General features: G+C 34.3%; 1 protein-coding gene across 3 annotated transcripts in view; it reads right to left on the bottom strand.

Annotated features, from left to right (window-relative positions):
- The window catches only part of NEDD1 (NEDD1 gamma-tubulin ring complex targeting factor), a 46,633-nt gene that overhangs the window by 10,041 nt on the left and 13,217 nt on the right, over nucleotides 1–23,375 (bottom strand). For all 3 annotated transcript variants that reach the window (XM_010383884.2, XM_010383883.2, XM_030939658.1), the window contains 6 exons: nucleotides 9,146–9,375; nucleotides 7,579–7,780; nucleotides 7,002–7,197; nucleotides 3,761–3,889; nucleotides 1,666–1,713; nucleotides 522–724 (listed from right to left, as the gene is read on the bottom strand). In XM_010383884.2, the coding sequence (XP_010382186.1) occupies nucleotides 522–724; nucleotides 1,666–1,713; nucleotides 3,761–3,889; nucleotides 7,002–7,197; nucleotides 7,579–7,780; nucleotides 9,146–9,375 (1,008 nt within the window). The remainder of the gene's footprint in view (nucleotides 1–521; nucleotides 725–1,665; nucleotides 1,714–3,760; nucleotides 3,890–7,001; nucleotides 7,198–7,578; nucleotides 7,781–9,145; nucleotides 9,376–23,375) is intronic.

The following is a 23,375-nucleotide window of genomic DNA, read 5'->3' as shown; positions in this document are numbered from 1 at the left end:
CTTACATGGTATCTTTTCAATATCATTCTAAACAATAAATAAGAAAATACAGACATATTGTACACCTAACTGGCTTGGCCTTCCTGGTAATTTTTGATCATTCTGAACCCTTACATAAGAAATTAAATTCTATATTATACACTATATTTTAGCAGAAAGTAACAATGATAAATTCCATTCTTAGCACCATCAGTTTGCTCTAATGATTTAACCACCAACTTGATGTTGCATACTGCAATGAAATACACTTTAAAAGGATTCAGGGATAAAGTGTTCTTGCACACTTCATCAAGCTATATGAAGTATCTCATCTTAGAAAAATAGTGCAACTTTCCATCTGCTGTAACTTTCAACATATCCAAAGCGAGATTTCAAAGTATTCTGTAGTTATTAAAAACTGGCATCAAGACTTAAGAATAAGTGCACAGCACTGTTAATAATTAGGATACATACACTGGCAGCCACCCGCTTTCTACTGATAAACACATACAGTGAGTTCGGTATCATTTTCAGGCATATACCTGTTTGAAGGATTCTTTAGATTCCTGTTTTCCCATATATATTTTCTTAGACTCAGCTGTCAGATCATGATTTTCACTTTCCTCTTTCCCTGGAGATCCCATAAAGACATTAAGAGGACTAGAATGCAATACTGAAGTACTTGAAGTTACTGGATTCTTTCTTGGAGGAAACACTGAGTTCAACTGCGGTAGAAAGTCAAAGCCTAGAAAAGAAGAGGAAAAAACTGCATGTGCACATGGTGTCCTCCAACCTTGGACACTGAAGAGAAGCATTTAATATGATAGGCAGATTCACATGGGAGAAGATATGGATCTGCATTCTGAAGACTGGTTTGTTTCTCAGATATACCCCATAATTGATGTGTATTCTTGGGCAAAAGTCTTAAACTTTCTGTGACTATTTCCCGATCTGCAAATGTGAATGATGATATCCATCTCCCAGAGTGGTAAGGCTTCAAAGATATTATTTGTGAAAATACTTTGAAAACAGCAAAACACAATGTTTTAGTCAGTATTAGTTTTTGATAACTGAAAATTGTTAATTTGGTATATATCTGTGGTATGTATCTTGGAAGGCAATTTCTGAGATGGCTTCTAATGACCCCTGCTTTTGGCGTCCCCATCCTTCAGTAATCTCCTCCCTTTGAACATGGCTTGGACCTAGTAACTTGCTTATAACAAAAGTAATATAAAAAAGTGGTGAGATGTCACTTCCAAGATTAAGGTTATTAACATATTCTTAAGAGAGGGCTTCTATTTTGGATGCCTTCTCGAATTCTCTTGCTCACCGGCTCTGAGGTAAGCCAGCTGCCATGTTGTCGGCTGCCTCATATATAGAGAAACTCATTGGCATGGAACTGGTATCTCCAGCCAACAGCCATAGGAATGAGCATGGAAACAGTTCCCTGCCCAGGTGAGCCTTAAGCTGAATGAAGCTCTGGTTGACATCCTGATTGAAGCAGGAAGACAGACTTGAAGGCAAAGGTACTCAGCCAAGTTATGCTCTGTTCTTAAAACACAGGAATTATGAGATAATACACGTTTTTTTTTTTAAGCCTCAAAGTGTTAGAGTGATTTGTTACACAGCATAGATAATACAGTATCACTTTTCATTTTCACGAAAATACATCTAAGTAGTTCTTACCATCTCCTTTGCCTATGGACTCATCACCTCCCTTGTTAACTACAGCATCTATAACAAAATTAGAAAATCAAATTTTAAAACTAGTGAAAGAGAAACCATATCAATTTAGGCTTCCTATTCATTCCCCAAAGAGTTCAAAGACTAACAATCTTAAAAAGCTAAATATGAGTGAGGTTAAAGGTAGGAGAGTACTGATTTAAATTTCTCTTTTACATTCTTTTAGCTTCATTCATACTTTAGCAGCAAATATGAACAGATAATTCTATAGTACAGTCATTTAATGAGGCAGCAAGGTATAGTGTAACAAGCCCCGGGGTAGGTTATGGAGAGCTATAATCCAGTTCTGCCTATACCACTTAATAGCTTTGTGACCTCGGACAAGTCTCAAATGCAATTAAGTTTCAGTTTCTGCATCTATAAAATGGGATAACATCCTGGTAAGCTCAGAAAATTGCTTTGAGGATCAACTGAAATAATACAAAAATACTTTGCAAAGCAGAACAATGTTATAAGAAACAAAGTTTTATTAGTGTTTATTTCAATGGTAGAATATGTATAAGACTATTTTAATCCTGTAATATTCATTTGCCAGTCCATAACAAAAATTGTAAAATTCAACTTTAACAGGTCAATAAAAAATGAACAAAAGTCATTAACAAATTCACCAGAAATTCAAATGGCCAATAAACACACAATTATATCGGGAGAAATATCATCTATGTGCATGTGTGTATATGTACCCAGTAATTGCACAGCATGTACATGCACACTTTTAGAAGTTATTAGCTTCCTTATCAATACTATGGAACCATAATGAATCTGGAGGGCATATGACTCAAATGCTAATAACATTTTTAAACATAGCAAAAGTAATTAAAGAAAAAAGTAATTTATTCATGTCTTAAAAACTATTAAAGAGAATTTAATTTATAACTCAAACACTTCCAAAAAGCCCCTTTGTACATTCTTCAATGCAAAAGTTGCTCCAGAGGAGTCCCACTGGCCAAAACTCCCAACTCAGCACTAACCCCAGAAATCTTTCTCAACTCCAGCACTAGTCACTTTTCTCTCCACTCACATCCGTCCTCTCTTTATCCTTTACTATGTAGTTTCATTTCTCTTCACTCTTTAACTATGTAGTTTGACTTCTCTTCATCATGAAAGAAAAGAATCCTTCCTCTTTCAGTTTGACTTAGCAATTTAAATAGAAATTTGCAGGCCAGGGTAAGGCAGAAGATCCTCAATAATTTTGTACCATCACGTATGTATTTATTCCTTCTGACTATAAAATCGTAGAAAATTTGGAAAAGAGACAATTTTAAAGTAAAAAATGAAATTGTGTAAGATAATGAGTGGATGAAGCAACTTTGAGATCCTGCTGTTGACACGGTACACTTATAATAAATACACAAATCTTTGTGGGCTTCTCAGTATTTTCTGAGATAAATTTGTAGAAATGGAATTACAAGGTCAAAAAGTATGAATATATTAACTCTGTCATCCATGTTACTGATAATATTGCTGTTAGCAATGAGATAATTCCATTCCACTAAGAAAAACATTATGGATGTTAGTACCAAAAAGACACACCTAAATAATGTACTTAGTTCAGACACTATGAAGAATAACATACATCATCCTTCTATTTATCCAGCTGGCAAAATTTGCTTTTTATTATGGCAACTTTTTTTATGGGATGCGGGGAGGTGTACACCTATACACACACAATTTTTTAAATTAGGAAGACTTTTTTGCATATCAAAACATCTAAAATTTTAGGAACATTAATTTAGAAGTAGATACAAGGGACAGATTGCCTATGAAGGTAAAAACTTCCTTCAAGGAACTTTTGTGAATATTAAAATGCTAACTTGAGAGCTATTTGCATAACTCCCATGTGAAAATTACCAGCATATATTTTAGAATGATAACATTTAAAATATCAGGGCAAAGAAAAAGATACCACCCCAGGGATGGAGAAAATGAGCAAACTGATCCATGAATAGAGTTGGACTGAAGCTATTATTCACATCTTTTAGCCAGAATAAAAATACTGACTACCTGCAAGAGAACAGGATCCTCTGAACAGACTTACCATCTCTAATAGGTGAGAACATGTCACCTAAACTACTTTTCCCAGTATCATCAAGGCTGGAGAAATCCTGATTCTTTCCACTGTCTGTTTCCTTAGATAAAGTGTCTGTGTTTATGCTTCGAGGCAAACCTTATAGGAATTAGATATAAAAATCAATGTCATTACATCTAAATAAATTTTATCATCAGAAGCTAGGTTGTAAAAATCAATGTATCACTCATATTGTTGGTAATATTGTAACTATGAGCATAAGGAGAATAAAACAGAATATGACAAGAGCTAAAGTCAACCAGGATTTTCATGGAACAAAAGGTTCCTCAATAGAAAACAGCTTATTTGTTCATAGAGCAATACCTTATTTTAGCCATTTTGTTGGAATTTTTCTAAAATAATTTATATACTTTGCTGCTTTCTTAAAGTACACTGAACACAACTTACTTTTGCTATTAACTGACTCTTACGATCATCTACAAATGTGATTTTTTTTTTCAGTCTGTAAAGCATATAGAGTGATGCCTAACATACCGCGGGATTCAATTAATGTTACTTTTCTTCCCTGACTTGCAGTGAAGGGGTTTTCTGTCTTCTCTTTTACTAACAGTGGGAGTTTAACATTGCCCTCAGCATTATGGATCTCAAATGACTTCACTAACCTCTGTATTTTCAAAGAGGAAGCAAACCAGAACACCAAACTCATAAAGAATAGTATGGTAGACAACAATAAAGAAGACGGCAGCAGTGTATTTTTTCTGGCAGTATATAAATGCATGGCTTTAGGGTAAGGACCTTTTAAGAGGAGCTCAGCAGGCTCAGTAGCTTCTGTTTCATTACTGGAGTAAGGACAAAGTTTTAGAGCTTCAAAAATTTTGATTAAAGTCTGTCATCAGGACTGGTAGCACGTTATTGTATTACGTTTTAAAAAATGCTTTATTTGGCATCTCAGGCCCAAATGAAAAACTGAAAAGTCTGAGATGAAAACAAAGGACTGCATATTCAAAAATGCCCAAGACTGGCTAACAAACTTTTCTAGTAATAACTGCTATAAAGTTAAAATATTACCAAATCATTTGTACTATTGTTGAAGAGTGTCTATAGCAACAGTTCAGTTGTTATAAGGAAGAAATTTCCTCTCCTTTTTTCTAGGTCCTTAACATGTTTGAATGCATAACTCCAGCCTCTGAAACTTGAGGAAACAGAAGTTTGGTATCATTTGAAAACAGTGCTAAAGTCTTATTCTTTTCTTTTTAAATGATGATTTCCTTCTAAAACTGAGTACTAACAGCAAGTTTAGAGAAGTTCTTTGGAATAACTAAATCTGGACAACTTCAATATAAGCAACAGAAATTTTTTCTAAACTTTAATTTTAATCAAAGCTTAAAATAGTAATAGTGATGATCATGATGACCACAATGGTAGTATCAACACCATAATGTACTGAGCGCCTACCATGTGCCAAGTACTTCTAATACATTTTCTCTGATTTTCATAATAACCCTAAAAGTTAAATATCATTTTAAATGTGTGCAGGAAAACAATGAGACTCAGAAAGGTTAAGAAAATTGCCTAAAGGCATCCTGGCCGGAAGTGACAGATCAGAGACTGAGTCTACTATTCTCAGTGTTTCAGAGGCAAAGAAAAATGTGTGTGTGTGAGTGAGAGAGAGAATGAGAGAATGAGAGAGAGAGAAAGAGAGAGGAAGAGACAGAGAATGATGAAGCAAATGTGGCAAAATTTATAAAGTGCATCTGCCAAAGGGTAATGCTCATGAGTTGTCTGTAGTATTCTTAAACTTTTCTGTAAGATGACAATCATTTCAAAATACAATTAATACACAAACATTGTTAACTTTGTGGGGGCAGAGCACTCACTCACTTTGCCAGAAATTTTGTGAATCTACCAAGAGTTATCATTAATCCATGACCCTGAAAGATCCAAGTCTTTGATTTCCAAATTAATGCTGTCTTTGTTAAACAAGAGCTTTCTTGTTATAAAACTAAATGAATAATGGAGAGACTTCAGAGAGTTTATAGTGAATGACGGAATCTTTATTTTAATTTTTGAAAATTATGAAAAAAGTTAATTTTGTAAGATAATGGCAATTTTCATAATTAGTTAATTCAACATGTTGGCAGACATTACTCAAAGTTATATTTCAAAAATAATTTCTCCTTAACTAGATATGAATTATCTTTGTCTCCAGGAGTTCCTAAATAAGAACCTAATTATTTTTCTAATATATAATGGCTCTTATATAAGGATGATATAGATATTCACAGGAAATTTATAGTGAACATACTTTAAAATACTACTCTACACTATCAAGATCAACAAAGTTTTGCTTCTACTTGGAAATGGCAAAATCATGCTACAAAAACACCAATAAATATTTTTGCCCAAGTATTTATCCTGAAAAATTTAAAAGACATCAATATATGTATTTCTACTGAGCACAATATTTTGGAAACATACTAGTATACCATGTAGACTTTTTAAAGTATTTGCTGCACGTTGACAGTATAGCATAACTTCTTAAAATAAAAATGAAAAGGTTTTCAGGAATTTACAGAATATTTTCTTTATTGTGAGCAAGAAATATTTTCTACAATAAGTATGGGAAAACTTATCATATAACACATCAATAAAGTCTAAATGAATCCTGTTTCAGATCTGTTTCATCAATTATATCAGAGAAGAAATAATTAACAATTGCAACATTCTCATTTGTTTTTATTTAACAAATTACGAATATACTGCTTAATATGTGCCAGGCACTATTTAGCACTTTAAGATATTCATTTCATCGCTTGACTTACTTTTCATTCTAAAATGTGAAATAAAAAGAGCCATTAATAGCTTTTTTTTTTTCAATGAAGAGATCAAATCATAAGACAGTGTCAAAGTTTCATATTCTCTACTGGTTAATCTGAAGACACAATGAAAAGCCATTCAGTATGTAGTAGTATTAAGGATGAATAATTTGAGTTAGCCTTCTTCCATTTTTAAGATAATATTTCTCACCAGAGAAGTTTAGCTAAACAATACGGGCCTTTTAACATTTTTGAAATTAATAGCTAAAGTTACTATTTTCACTTCTTCAATGATTTTCACTTCTACTAATTTTACCTAAATACTCAAAGAAATTTGAATTCTAGGTTCTTGAAGAATGTGCGAATTATATGTAAGCCAAAAAACAAAAAACAAAAACAAAAAAACCCTCCAACAATATATAAGCAATATTTACCTCCTTTTTCTTGAACAGCAACTGTTCCTTTCCCCACAGCTGACGTCATAGGCTGTGGTAGAACTGTGGCAATGGACGTGGTGGGTGCTTCTCTCACAATTCCGGAATTCTGAACTCCTCCACTAGCAGCATTCACATTAACACTTCGTTTGTTCACTGTTGTGGGCTTATTTGAACAGCCTTTATTTAAACTTGACTGAAATGTAATGGAATATTTAAAAGCTCAGGTTACTAATGTTTCATACTATACATTAATATTTTATAAATTCCCTGTTAAAAAAAAGGTATTTTTTTTCCTTGCAAATCTTAAGCTTACTGGCAGATCTGAGTTTCCCTCTAAATCAAAATGTCATTTAAAATACTTTTAAAGAGAGAAATATATAAGAATAAAAAAAAGAAAAAAGGTTTTATACTAAATATCAAATGGCTTTGTACTAAAATTATTATATAATATTACATGTAAAATCATTATGTAATTATGAAACAAAACTATACTGTGTTTGACAACATATAATTTCCATATTCTGAGTTAGACTTATTTAATAAAATCAAAAATGCTGAAAAGAAAATGTCTCACCTTAGTAAGAACAGTGGAGTACTGAAATGCTATACATTGCACAGATGTCTTGTGAGCACTGATGGTCTTAACTGGTGATTTCAACATTCTTAAATCATATTGATATATTTTCCCTCGGGAAGATCCAATAGCCAAAGTGGCTCCATCGGGCATGAAATCTACTGCAGTTAGAGGAGTGTCAGCCACTAAAGTTTTCACCAGCCTTTGGGAAGGAGAACAAAGTATGTGTAGTATGTTATTGTGTACGGGCATATTAGCTTATATAAGTAACTATACCAAAACCAGAGTTAACACTTCAAACTGATCAAAGAGCACACATTTCCCAAATATTTGTTTAAAGCATAATTTCAGAATTTGACTTAGAGACATTTCTAATAAAATGGCATGTAGAGAACTGCCAAACATTCCATCTTACTTTTCTATTCACTTCCAATAAGTACATTCCGCATCTTACAGAAGCAGCACCTACTTCTTGAATTATTACTCTGAGAGTGAATGTAGCAGAACTGTCTATTACGCCACAAACAGGGGCTCTGGCCTCAGGGTTGAGGAGGACCTAAGTATCCACTTTCCATTATTGACCTGCTTAGGCCTCATGAGGACTATAACCTTTCACAGGGGTGCAGCTGTTACTTTGTTCTTAGTTGTGCAGTTTTGACCAAAAAGCTAAGAGAAACACAGTTCACATGCTTGATCCTTAGGAAGCTAATAAAGAAATATGGATGGTGATCTGCTGAAGCTGAGCTCTTTACTGGTGTGTCTAGTATAAGAGAATAATGGCTTACTGGGCTCTCAGTAAATTGTTCCATAAAAGAAGACAGCAAATAAGTCCTAACAGTAAAAATTCTAGCATCATAATAAAGGCTGACAGTGGGACCTTCCCTTGTAGTATCATTCATACTCCACATGATCTACAGACAGTGTTAAGCATCTTGAATACAACTGTATCACTCTTGCATTCTTTTTTGTTTCTTTCAGCTAACTAAGCATACCTAAATTTAACAAGAAGAGGGTACAGTGGGCCCGAATGCTTAGAAGATTATGTACACCAGTACACAATCAGTATTTCTCAAGTGGGAGCAACCAGGGGATATCTGGCAATGTCTGGACACGATTTAGGCTATTTGTATTTAGTAAGCAGAGGCCAGGGATGCTGATGAATATCCTACAATACCCAGGACAGCCCCTCACAACAAATAATTACCCAGCCCAAAATGTCAATGGTTTCTAAACCTTCCTCTAGATAATTAATCAGTCTTAAAGTAAATTAATCATTTGGGTTAAAAACATATGCATTTTATCATATTTTGAAAAAGATTCTAAAATTAAAATGTGAAATCATTAAGCTTTCATCTATGTTCATGTTTCAGAAGTACTCTAAATACTACCTGCAATCCATCTATTTTTTTCTGCATGAAAAGAAAATTCTTTCTTACTAGATTCATCAACTGTACAAACTTTAGGACCCCTGGACATTAGTCAGAGGTCTATACAAATCACAAACATGCCTGCTAATGGAATAATAGCTATTTGTTACCAAATTAAAAAATAAGCATGTCACACTTACTTCTTACTTGAAGTGTCATAGAGGATGATTCTTTTATCCAAGCCTATGGTTACACAGAGCAATTCATTGACAGGAGAAAAACAGATGCCTGAAGCTGGAGCTTTGTGTACACTGTCAAAGTTATGGTATGGACTCTGACTATTTACATCCCAGAGAGTTACTATTCCATTATCCGAAACACTGCCCAGCAGTGATTTCTTAAACAAGGAGTACTTCAACTGCCGAACAGACTATAAAAATGAAAGAATAAATTTTATGTAACTATAAGCATTCACAAGGACATTTTATATAAGCCATATAAATTATGGGGTTTAGGATTTCTCTGATGTGTAAGAGTGACACATCACGCCTGTAATTCCAGCACTTCGGGAGTTTGAGGCAGGTGGATCATCAGAGGTCAGGAGTTCAAGACCAGCCTGGCCAACCTAGTGAAACCCTATCTTTACTAAAAATACAAAAATTAGCTGGGCATAGTGGTGGGCACCTGTAATCCCAGCTACTCGGGAGGCTGAGGCAGGAGAATCACTTGAACCCAGGAGGTGGAGGTTGTAGTGAGCCAAGATCACGCCATTGTACTCCAGTCTGGGTGACAGAGTGAGACGCTGTCTTAAAAACAAAACAAACAAAAACAAAAACAAACAACTCTGTCTTAAAAAAAAAAGAAAAGAAAAAAAGAGTAACAAACTTCAATCATGACAACCACCGTGTCACTCAGTGGACCATAAGATGACATACCAATAACTGAAACATACCAATCAATAGTCTATTAATATTCGCCATTTTATTATCTTGGAGTATAGCTACCTCAATCTTCCCCTTTTAGAGGAAAAATATAATACACTGAGATTATCTACATGAATTCATCAGGGTTAGAACATTCACTATATATAAAAGGCCTAGTCACAGTCAAATCACGAACAAGTAAAAGGGAATACTGGGGGAAAAAAAAGCAATAATATTTTGTATTTGTTTTTTATATCTTAGATAATTGGATGCATTCGTTTGAATCTGAGCATCTGATGCACTGATAATTCAACACTTGAAGCATAATTTAAAAAAAAAATTAAACCACAAAGGAAAAACTGGCAACACTCTAGACTGGGAATGGACTATATCCACTGTTTCAAAACCATCAGCCTGAGGGCAATGCTGGCCTTTCTCTAAACACAAATCCCTGCGGGTAGTGGAGATATTCTCTCTTCTTAGTTTCTATGGACCAGAATAAACAAAGATTTAGTTTGAATAAACTGATATTAGATTAAAACTAACTGAATTTTATCTACTTTTTTAAAAATTAAAATGTTACTCTCAAACTTGTATTGATGCTGTCATTTACTAGGCTGAGAATTAAGTACTTTACATTTAAGCTATTTTTTTCCCTACAAATTTATATTCTACTTAACTCTAAAATGTCTAAAATAATATATATCAGATCTCAATAACAAAAAAAAAAAATTGTCTAGGAAATACAGACTTTTTTTTCGTAAGAAAAAAAAAAGGAGTATTAGTCACCTGGCACCTAAGTTAAGACAATTGATATGTTAACCCATTAAATATGGCTCATTTTCAATGGCTAAAGTACAAAGAGAAAATGTTGGTTTATATAGTTTTTATTTTTGTTGGGAAAAAGTATATCCAACTTGAATAATCAAATCTTTTCTCTGGTCTATATTCAAGAAAAATAAACTACATGAATGTTAACTTTGTAAAAGACACAGAGCTCCTTAGTGCATTATGTTAATGATTACAGAGTCATACACAACATACCAAAATATAAGGCAAAACATGATTTCTAAAAAGATTTCTACAGCACTTTAGGAGTTCATATAGTTATGGTCCTTCACATGATCTAAATTTAGACTAAATATACAAGTAGAATTTTTTAAAACACCATAAAAATCATAGACCTGGTAGATTCTCAAAGTTCATAAAGTTTAACCTTTTAGCAACAGCAGCAATTTTCCTAAAACATCCTTAAAACATGGTTATCCAGAATCTGCTTGCATGTAGCAAGGAACAAGAAGTTTACCACTGTCTATAATACAACTTGATAACCAGTTAAAAACACATTCTTGATCAAGACAAAAAAAAAAAAAAGGCTAAAGATAATGATAAATTTTCCTTTCAGATAAACCTAAGTTCAGTGAACACTCAGCAAACCTCTGTATGATTTAAGTGAATTACTTAAACTCTCCAAAACTCAGCGTTCTCATTTACATAACAGAAAACACTCTTGTTTTCCTGTCACAATTATTTTAAGGATTAAATAGCATTTCTGTAAAGAATCAGGTACACAGCAGCTGTCACCACAATTTTCAGAAGTTCATAACTTACTTGCTCACCACTGCTTATGTACCCACCATTCAAATATCTTTTACATATATTTTAAAAGACCCTTAAGTAACCACACTGAATTCTTTAAATGCCTCCAATTATTTCTGTGATAATACTAACAGAATTTCATTTCTTAACTTTCTACATCTATTAAATCTTCTCTTTAGAATATTATAAGATATTAGCTAAGAATCCTGGATAAACAAAACACTGATTTACCACATTATATATATATATATAATTTATATATATATTTAATTGTGTGTGTGTGTGTGTGTGTGTGTGTGTGTGTGTGTATTTTCTTTTTTTTTTTTTTTAAGCGACAGGATTTCGCCATTTTGCCCAGGCTGGTCTCAAACTCCCAGATTCAAGCACCCCACCTGCCTCAGCTTCCCAAAGTGCTGGGATTATAGGTGTGAGCCACCACGCCTGGCCTCCAAATTATATTTAAAATAAATATTAACTTATTTTAGTATCAGCAGCACTTAAGTCATTAAGTCCCTATCTTGTTCCAGACTAAACTATTTATAAGGAAAGAATTAAATCAAGAAGCTTATGGGGGGAAAAAAAATCCCGGCACTATAAGCAACAATGCTATTTTTTCTTGTAACACATTATTGGGTAAGAATGTTGCGTGTTTATGGAGGAGGGAGACTGTTTCTAAATATAAAAAGCATACCACTCACTACAGGTGAGGGGAAGGTTTCAAAAACTTATTCTTAAAGGGCCAGACAGTAAATATTTTCTGCTATTGTACTGAAAAGTAGTCACAGATAATATACAGATAAAAAGCATGGCTGTGTTCCAGTAAACTTTACAAAAATAAGTAGGCTACACCATTGGTTATAGTTTGTCAGTCTCTACTAAGATAACTATTTAATAGAAAAAAGGTTTTTTTTGATCACAAAGAAGAAAAATCATCCATAATCCCACCACCCAGAGAAAAGCTGGTTGACATTTTGAGGGGATGTCCTTTAAGTATTTTTCTGTGTGTATGTATGTTTCTGTGTATTCAGTATAGTATCAACAGAAAACCTGGAATCACACTTTATAATAAACAGTCATGTTAATGTTTTCTACATGATTTTAATAGCTGTTTAAGATATGAATGCATGAGTACACCAATTTATCTAAATAATGTCAGACATTTGGGTTACTTCTGATTTGCAAGTACTCTGATTACTATGCTTTTTTAAAATTATTAATTTATGAAAAAAATTGTAATTCATTGTTGTTCATGCCTTAAAGGTTCTCAGTTGAAAATATGAAATGACTATTTTGTCTTTCTTCTTTTGCAAATTGCTCATTATTCTACTTTGCCTATTTTCTATCGGGGTATGAAGATTTTTAAAATACTAATTTGCAACTTGCTCTTAATACAGGAAGAACATTAATGCTCTCATAGATTGTAAATACCTTCCCCATTTCATTTAAATTTTGTGAATTTTTGTCTTGCTTTTTGTCAGAAGTTTTAAATTTTTATGTATTTAAATGTATCAAACTTGTTGCCAGTGACTTATGACTATACTTCTTTATATTTATGCTTATAAAAGCCTTCCCTTTGCATAGATAAAAATACACAGTCACATCATTTTCTTACTATGCACTATAAAGCAGTGAGAAATTAATATAAACATCTTAACATACATATGTACATACACACATATATACGGTCATAAATATACATAGTGTTCCTTTGACTCCATACTAGCTTCTTGATTCCCAGAGCCTTATTTCAAGCACAAATCATCTGTCACCTAAGCCACTGCATAGTTATCCTATTTCCATTCTCAGTGGCTTACTATCCATCCTCCACTCTGTTGCAATAACTAACATCTTCAAACCTGAAAATCTCAACATATTTGTCTTTTGCTTAAAATCCTTTCAATGGGAGGTCTCTGAGAAGTTACTGGTTATGGTGGTGGCAGAGTTTCTGAATGGCCGTCGATACTGTGAATGCATGCGCGAGTGTGTGTGTGCGTGTACGTATGTGTGTGCGTATATGCACGGGTATGCAGAAAAGCAGGCCTGAGACTGCCTATCTTTAAAAAGTCCTGCACTCAGGGTTGGTCCTTGGCTAGCATCTGCGAACTTGGGTTTTGGAAGGGGTCCCACTGCCTTAACTGGTAAGAGTGGCTCACTCACTCTGCCTAAACTTATTTGTGACAGATACGGTTTAAGGCTGAACCACAGCTGAATACCTAATTTCCTTCTGGGAGTTTGGAATTTTGGTATGTGCTAGGCAGTGGGCTCCTAGATACAACCAGCTCGCCAGTAAAAACCCTGGGCACTGAGGCTCTAACAAGCTTCCCTGGTAGATAACATTTCATATATGTTGTCACAATTTGATCCTGGAAGGAGTTAAGCACATCCACTCTAGGAGAAGACTCTTGAAAGCTCACATCTGGTTTCCTGTGGCCTTCACCCCATGCACTTTTCTCTTTGCTGGTTTTGCTACTTTGTATTCTTTCACTATAAAACAAATCATAGCCATGAGTATGACTATACACAGAATCCTGTGAATCCTCCTAGAGAATGACCAAATTTGGTCTTAGAAATCTCCAGCACAGCATGAGTGTGAGCATGTGTGTGTTTGTGTGTGTTTTACAACAGATAATAAACTAGATGACCAAAAACTAAAATCCCACGGAAAACATTTACAACAAATTAGATAATCAGGTATCCCCCACGAACCCCCAAATACATGCTGAGAGGTCAAACAATTAATAGCCATAAGTCTTTCATGGTATTGGTGTCTCTGCAGAAGGAAGTAGAAGGAGATAACAAGGGGTCTGAGATCTGAGAACAGAAGCAGCCCATAACAGTCAAAAGGTATTCACAAAAAAGCATGTTGGCCAATTTTACAACCTCAGCCGAAACCCAGAACATCCACTTCATTAACGGGTCTGTGCTACAGGTTTGCAGGAAGGTCAGAAGGACAAGAGCAGTCCAGCCAGAGAATTCCAAAACTGACGAGCCAAAGTGTGTCCCTCCCAGGTCACAGCCCCACACTGAGGAGATCTGCTATGAGTGGAAGCAAACCTAAACAGGTTGGAGGCAACAGAGCTGAAGGAAACAAAGGTTCACAGATAGGTGGAAAAGCAGAGCAGAGCCAGGGAATCCCAGAAAGCAAGCAGCCATTAAAAAATACATATATACACTTTTACATATATATGCACACACATATATATACATAAACATATATACATATACATATGTGTATTTTTTACATATATTTATTTACATATATACATATACACACATATATATATATATAAAAGAAAACAATGGGGAACTCTGTGAAGTTAGAAAAGCCACTTGACCCCCTTCTGTCTAGAAGTTCAGGGAAACTAAAACTAATTTCACAGACATATCCCACACAAACTTACGAAAACAAAGAGAACAAGGAGAAAAACGTTCTCAACAGATGACCAGAAAGAAAAAAAAAAATACAAGACATTAAGAAAAAAAACATAAATTTAAAACTCAGAAACTAGATGTCAGAACTTGGGAAAGAATTAGAAATTTTTAAAATCTCTTCAAAACTGAAGGCTAATTTAGAAGGAATTCAAAAATGAATAAACAACAGACAATACCTTAAAGACAGGTTAAAAAGGAAGAAATTTTTAAAAATCAAAAAGAAGTAAGAAAAAAGTTTAAAAACACTTGAGAAAAAATGACAAACCACTGAAGAAAATGCAGCAACAAAAAATCCAAAGAGAGAAAAAGAATACTAAAAAATTATAATTTAAGAAAAATTTCCAAAAATAAAAGATTTGAAACTACATATTAAGAAACATACTATGAGCCAGGCATAGTGGCTCATGCCTGTAATCCCAACACTTTGGGAGGCCGAGGCAAGCAGATCACGAGGTCAGGAGATCGAGACCATCCTGGCCAACACGGTAAAATCCCGTCTCTACTAAAATAAATACAAAAAATTAGCTGGGAGTGGTGGCGGGCGCCTGTAGTCCCAGCTACTCGGGAGGCTGAGGCAGGAGAATGGCGTGAACCCGGGAGGCAGAGCTTGCAGTGAGCCGAGATCATGCCAGTGCACTCCAGCCTGGGCAAAAGAATGAGACTCTGTCTCAAAAAAAAAAAAAAAGAAACACAAGCTACATGCCTAACAATAGCAATATATATGAACAACATCAAGATCTATTCTAGAAAAATTAAAAATTACTTGGCTTTAAAGAAAAAAAATTCCTTCGAATAACCTAGGAATAAAAAACTAGTGATTTAGTGACTTAAAAGGGTTTCAAAAGCTATGAAATCACATGACACATTTGAGACCAAAGATAATAGAGTAACACTTAAGCTCCTTAAAGAAAATGTAAGCCTGCTACTAAATTACATTTAAAGAGAACTTGTACTCTCAAAGAAAAAAGTCAAAAAGCAGAAGATACATACTTATGAAAACAATATTGACATGCTCATTTTTATTATAAAAATTTGGAAAATAAAACAATAGAGGACTGTTTAGGTAAATGATGGCACTGAATAATGAAATACATGCAGTCATTAAAAAGTATGGTTATGAAGACTAATAATATCTTCATATCACTAATGAGAACAGGAAGAACAGGGTAGATCACTAATGAGAACAGGAAGAAAACATGACTGGACAAACAGAATGAGTATAACTATATGGATGGAAGACAGGAGATATACATAGAAACACTGTAAGAAAATATCTTTCAAGTACCTTTCCATTAAAGAAAATTTAGAAGAGAAAAATAGAAGGAAAAAAGGCTTTAAGAAGAAATATACAGATCATCCATTTATTTTATGCCTAAATGTCAATTATAAAACTGCTCAAGAACATATTATATAGGCTTGTCAAGTGTATACAAATACTATGGAAATATACTGAGAATCAAAGAAATGTTATCATGAAAACATTTTATACCAATGCTCCTATATAACATAAAAGAGACCACTTCTAGATAAAAAGTCTTTGTAGTCCAAGTTTTTGAGTGCTGCAATTCTGGTATAAACAAAACCAGTCAATGAAACAAACCAATTTAGAATAGACTCATTCTTGAGAAAACTGTTATTTCTAAATATGTAATTAATATTTACATTTACCAGATCCCCATACTCAAGCAGACTATTAATGCTTACAAAATCTATACATAAATATTTCATTTAGGAAAAGCAAATGGATTTAACATATACTGAATAATATATACTGAAATGTCACACAAAACCTACATTTAAAGATCGTTTTTTAATCCAAGGAATCAATACAATAGATTGACATTTGTAATTGCTTTGCAAAAGGCTGCAGCTTGAGAAAGGTAACACAAGTTAACCTATTTGTGAGCCTAAGATGCTGAACTTGCCAAAGAGTGACATGCAATTATAACCTAAGCAGTCTGTCAGCCCAGCAGTTCTGCAGAAGCACCAAGGCTCTTTTCCCCTGCAGAAAGACACTGTGATCCACATAAAGCGAATAACTTTAATTCAGCTCAGACATTTCAAAGCTGGATTCTAAATATACTCAGGAAATCTTATTTCCAATATAAAATTCAGTATGATGCAGATTCTGTGAGATTCTACATTCCTGTCACTTTCACTAAGACACTAATTTGACTAATTTTTAAAGATTTCAAATTCATGATTGTTCATAGAGACAAAAACAGAAAAATTTTTATTTAATCATAGATGTGCCCCATTTACCATTTTCTCAGTAAGTAAAACTTATCAACACAGAAATTGGGCTTAAGTAACAGACTGAATTCAATTATGTCAACTTTTTGACAGATTTGAAGTTGTTATAAACATTGTTTAAACTTGAATGAATATGACATATATTATACACACACACACACACACACATTTTTTTTTTTTTTTTTTTGAGATAGGGTCTCGCTATGTCACCCAGGCTGGAGTGTAGCAGCACAGTCATGGCTCACTGCAGCCTCAATCTCCCAGGCTCAATCCCTCCTCTCACCTCAGCCTCTTCAGTAGCTAGGACTACAGGCGTGCACCACCAAACCTAGCTAATTTTTGTATTTTTTGTAGAGGTAGCATTTCACCATGTTGCCCAGGCTGGTCTCCTGTGCTCAAGCAATCCACCTGCCTTGACCTCCTAAAGTGCTGGAATTCCAGGTGTGAAACACTGTGCCTGGTCACAATATTTTTAAACTGAACTGAATTGAGAAATTTTAATAAAAGTTTTTTTAATGAATAAACATTCATTAAGTAGCAATTTGATGCTTTGGGCCACAATCAGATAAAACAGGCAGTACTACTTATAGGAAAAACTAATTTGAAAAAAAAAAATTCCAAAGGTTTAAATTATGCTGCCCATAAAAAGGAAACATAAGTATGTAAAATCATGAAAACTGTCTTTCCTCACTAAGAAAACTGGGACTGCATCCTTACCAGCAGAAGCCAACTTATATTTCTGAGCCCATGTATTCTGTTTTAATGGCATAACTTATTGAAGAAAAACAAAATAAAATGGTATACACAACAAATATAACCATTTGTTCCAGGGAAAGGGGAAAAAAACCAACAGACTCTAGTCAAATTTTTCACCATCTTTCATGCTCTCATTTTTAAATCAGTCTAAAACACAAAATAGGATTACCGGGGTCAACTTGCAACTGGGTTTGGAGGGAACACATTAAATCTAAAGATGTTCAAATCATTTTAGAGAAGTAAATCACAAAAGGTATTTTAATAGATTGGTATTCATTAAAAGCTCACAATAACAGCTAACACTCACTGACCTCTTACCAAATGGTAGGCAAAGTGATAAACACACTCACCATCTCATTTAGCCATCAAAAAAAAAAAAAATCCCATTGAAAGTATATTATTCTCACTTGACAGATAAGGAAAAGGAGGCTTGAGAGTTAAGTAACTTGTTCAAGTTCACTCAGCTAGCTAAGGTGCTTTACTCCTAGTGCTCTCCAAATAAATGTGGGACTTACCATGTAAAGCTACATCAAAAGATCCTACAGAGATGCAGAATGCCCAAGCAGGAGGCAGCAGGCCCATGAAGATCTCAAGTTCTAGTTTATCTGACCTTAGATAAGAGATAAGCTTTGAGCATTACTGTTTTCCTAAACTAAAAGATACATTTAATTCAGTTCCCTGTGCAAAGTTATCAATGAAAATCCTTTCAAAATCAGTAATACAGCAACCTATCACCTAGAATTTTAGAAGATACTTGTGTGAGGAAGAGGTATAAGTACATATTGGACTCCTGCACAAAGAGACAAGAAAATACTGTAAAGTTTCCATAAGCTTTTCATCCTCAAATCCTTATACATTCAGCTGCTCCTGAGCTAGATATACAAAAGAAAATGCTACCAATTCTGAGGAGCTGATATGTAAAATAGTCAATTAAGAGTTGTATGATCTGAAAGTCCTGGAATCTGTTTTCTCATTTGTAAAATGAGAACATATACCTCACAAGTTAGTAGCAACGATTAAATGAGAGAAGGTAATATAATGCAATGATCACAGTGCTGAAACACAATATATGGTGGTAAGCATTCTATGCAGTGATCACTTCTGCTTACAGTGCTCTCCAAATCCTCTCACCACTTTCTCTGGTCCCTCCCCAACAACCCAGGTCTGAATAACTTGCACCCTTCCTCAGGCTGCCACTGAGACATCATTTCCTTTAAAATGCTTTTCCATTCTTCCCAAATGGCTTAGGTGTCTCTCCTGTATGTTCCCTTGGAACTCTGCAGTTTATTGCTTTCACAGCACTCAACATTGTATTTGGTTAACTGTATACTTACTTGCTTATTGCTACTTTCATCTAGGATGGATAAATATGAATTATAGGAGCTAAACAATGTAAAACTTCCAACATAAGTAGTAAAATTTACCCACAATATACAGCACCCTAGTAAGATAAAGGATATCTACAACACAAACCTTACAATTACTATCATGCTTGGTAGTAAACTGTGAATGCTTCTTCCTGAATTTGGGGACAAAATAAAGATGTCCACTATCATCAGTTCTATTCAACACTGGATTGGAGAGCCTAGTCAATGCAATAAAGAAAAAGTAATAACATCTATAAAGATCAGGAAATAAGAAATAAAAACTTATTATTCACAGATGACAGACATGATAGTGTATAAACTATAAATGCAAAAAAAAAAAAAAACTACAAATTCTTTCAAAAGAATCAAGACTGTCCCAGCTATTAAGTGAATTTAGCAGAATTTTTGGATGAAATGACAAAAGACAAATATCAACTATGTTTCTCTACAAGCCACAAAGAATTGGAAAACAAAATTTAACAAAAAATGCAATTAAAATATATCATCAAAAAATCAAATGCATAGTAATAAATCTACTAAAAGATATGCAAGACTTCTACAGTAAAAACAAAACACTGCTAAGAAAAATTAAAGACTTAAATAGATAGTTATACCATGTTCATGGAAGAATTAATATTGTTAAGATAGTAGTTGTTCCTAAATTGGTCCATAGATCCAATATCTCAATCAAAATGAAGCAGATTTTTTGCTGGAAATGGGCAAGCTGATTCTAAAATTCAGCTAGAAATGCAAAAGGTCCAGAGTAGTCAAAGTGAAGTTAAAAATATCACGATTTACCATAAAGCTACAATAATCAAAACTAGTAACAAACTAGACCAATGTAACAAAATAGAATGACTACAAACTAACAAATACAGTTATCAGTTGTGTAAGACGGCATTACTGTAATTCAGTGGGGATAGGTTGGTCTTTGTAATAAACAACACTGGCACAATTAGATATCTACAGGGAATGTAGGACCTTCTCTCACACAATACACAAAAATTAATTTGAAATGGATCATAACAAACATAAATAAGAAAGATAAAACAACAAAGCTTCTAAAAGAAAACAGAATAGTATCTTCAAAACCTTGGGGCAGGCAAGATTCTCAAGAGAACACAAAAAGCAGCAAACATAAAAGACTGACATATGAGACTTGACTTCATTAAATTTAAGAACTTCTGTTCATTAAAATACACACACACACACACACAAAACCAGGTATTAAGGAGTAAAACGGCAAGCCGTGGCTGAAGGAAGACATTTGCAACATGCATATCCCCAAAATGAATCTACCTGCAATACATAAGAAATCATAAATAAATTTTAAAAACACATATAACCCAACATAAAAACAGGCAACAGATTTGAAAATGCCTTCACAAAAGAAGGCATATAAAAATTTACTTAACATCATTCAACATGGACAAATGCAAATTAAAACCACCATGAGACAGCACTAAATAACCATCAAAGTGGTAAAAATAAGACAGATAATGCCAAGTATTAGCAAAAATGTGGAGCAACTCGATCTCACATCCAGTTGGATTTCACTTTAGAAAATGTTTTGGCAATTTTTCATAAAGTAAAACTGTATGCCTATGCTACAATCCAGCAATTCCACTCCTAAGTATTTACTCAAAAGAAATAAAAACATAATCTTAAAAAAAGACTTGTACAAAAATATTCACAGTAGTTACCCTGTAACAGCTAAAACAAGACAATCCACTGCTCATCAACAATAGAATGGATAAATGGTGGCCCATTCATATAAGGAAACACTACACAGTATTAATACAGTATGAACTACTATTCCACGCAACAAAGCAAACGTAATGATGACTAAAGAAACCAGACACATGATATTCCCTGTTTTTCTTTTCTTTTGAGACAGGATGTTACTCTGTCACTCAGGCTGGAGTGTAGTGGCACAATCAGAACTCACTGCAGCCTCAACCTCCCAGGCTCAAGTGATTATCCTGCCTCAGCCTTCCAAGCAGCTGGGTCTACTGGCATGCACCACCATGCCTGGTGAATTTCTTCATATTTTTAATAGAGATGAGGTTTCACCACATTGCCCAAGGTGGTCTTAAACTCCTGGGCTCAAGTGATCCGCCTGCCTCAGCCTCCCAAAGTGCTGAGATTACAGGTATGAGCCACCACGTCTGGCCCACATATGATTCCTTTTATAAAATACGAGGTAGTGACTGGAAAAGGCAAAATTAAGTCCTCTGGTGTGCTGGCAATGTTCTATATCTTGATTTTGTTAGTAGTTACACCAATGTATTTACATATACATAATTCAACAAGCTGTACACTTAAGATATATGCACTGCACTTTATTATAAAGTTACACCTCAATTGTTTTAAAAAATGTAAATCTTTTACACAAAATTAGGCCAAAAGGTAGAGTCAAACCTAATGTTTTCAGGAATATTCCTTCATGTCTGATTTTAATAAGAAAATTATCTAGCAAGATATAATAAATATAAAAATTGAAGTATAAGAATATACATAGTAGTATCTGGTCTAATTTTTATGGTATTGAAAGGTCAGTCCAAAATTTATAAAATTTATAAATTTGTCATGCTTCTAACACACACAAAAAAGAAAGTTACTCTACGTCCTTAAAAAAGGTACTTGAACATTAATGATTTTTTTCACAATAGTTTCAAAGTTTACACTTTATGGCTCCCCTTTATCAAAATATAAATAAAAAAGAAATCACCAAAACAAAATATAAGTTCCTGCTTCTATGACAATTTAGTACATTCTAAAGAGCATCCCTTTGGCAAATCATTTATCTTCATCCATAAAATGCAGAAAGCGAGATTACCTCTAAAGGCTATTTTTAATGTTCAAGGATTCTATGATTCTGACATTCAAGTAATTAAAAACTCTGATTAGTTTCCCTAAATACCTTCCAAAACAGAAGTCTTTTGTGTGACATTCAGTCTTAAATCAATACTATATTCATATTTACCCTTTTCCAATCTTTTCTCACATTGGCCCTATATAAAGCCCATGCAATTTCCTTTCTCCTTATTTTTGTTAATGTGATTTCCTCCATATAAAACATCCCTCTCCCAGCTGGGTGTGGTGGCTCATGCCTGTAATCCTAGCACTTTGGGAGGTCGAGGCAGGAGGATCACTTGAGGCCAGGAGTTAAAGACCTGCCTGGACAACATACTGAGACTCTGTCTCTAATATTAAAAAAAGAAAAAGAAAAAAACTTAGCCAGGCTCCTGCTTGAGCCCAGGAGTTGGCACTGCAGTGAGCCATGATCATTCCCCTGTACTCCAGCGTGGGCAACAGAGTAAGACTCTGTCTCAAAGAAAAAGAAAAAAAGAAAGAAAAAAAATCCCTCTTCTAAAGCTTTATATTTGCCTAACAAAATCTTTGTCATCTCTAAATATACTCATACATTAAAATATTCATTATGCATCTTCTCCATGTAAGGCAAGAAACTAGACAATAGACTGAGGACAAAGAAACAGGCCATGGTTCCAACAATAATGTGGACATGTGAAAAAGACTAACCCTGGTTGGGTGCGGTGGCTCATGCCTGTTATCCCAGCACTTTGAGAGGCCAAGGCGGGTGGATCACCTGAGGTCAGGAGTCCAAGACCAGCGTGGCCAACATGGTGAAACCCCATCTCTACTAAAATACAAAAATTAGCTGGGCATGATGGTGAGTGCCTGTAATCCCAGTTACTTGGAAGACTGAGACAGGAGAATTGCTTGAACCTGGGAGACGGTGGTTGCAGTGAGCTCAGATTGCGCCACTGCACTCCAGCCTGGGCAGCTGAGCGAGACTCCGTCTCAAAAAAACAAACAAAACAAAGAGTAACCCTAATACAAGTTAGAAACAAATATTGGCAAAAAGGCCAATTTATATTGTCATAGTAAAAACAAAATAAGTAAGCCTTAGACCTAGCTGCAACTCCCAACCCTTTCAATTTTCCCTATTTTATTCTGAGATAGTCTTCTCTCAACTGTTCTGTATCACCATAAGACTGTTTTATATCACTTACTCATAATACCATTTATATATCTGTATTATTCCCCCAATATATATGAAACTTAAAAAAGACTTT

The sequence above is a fragment of the Rhinopithecus roxellana genome, chromosome 10 (assembly GCF_007565055.1).
Source record: "Rhinopithecus roxellana isolate Shanxi Qingling chromosome 10, ASM756505v1, whole genome shotgun sequence".
Classification (NCBI taxonomy): Eukaryota; Metazoa; Chordata; class Mammalia; order Primates; family Cercopithecidae; genus Rhinopithecus; species Rhinopithecus roxellana.
Note: the sequence above shows the minus strand (reverse complement) of the source record. Positions and strands in the feature narration are given on the sequence as shown.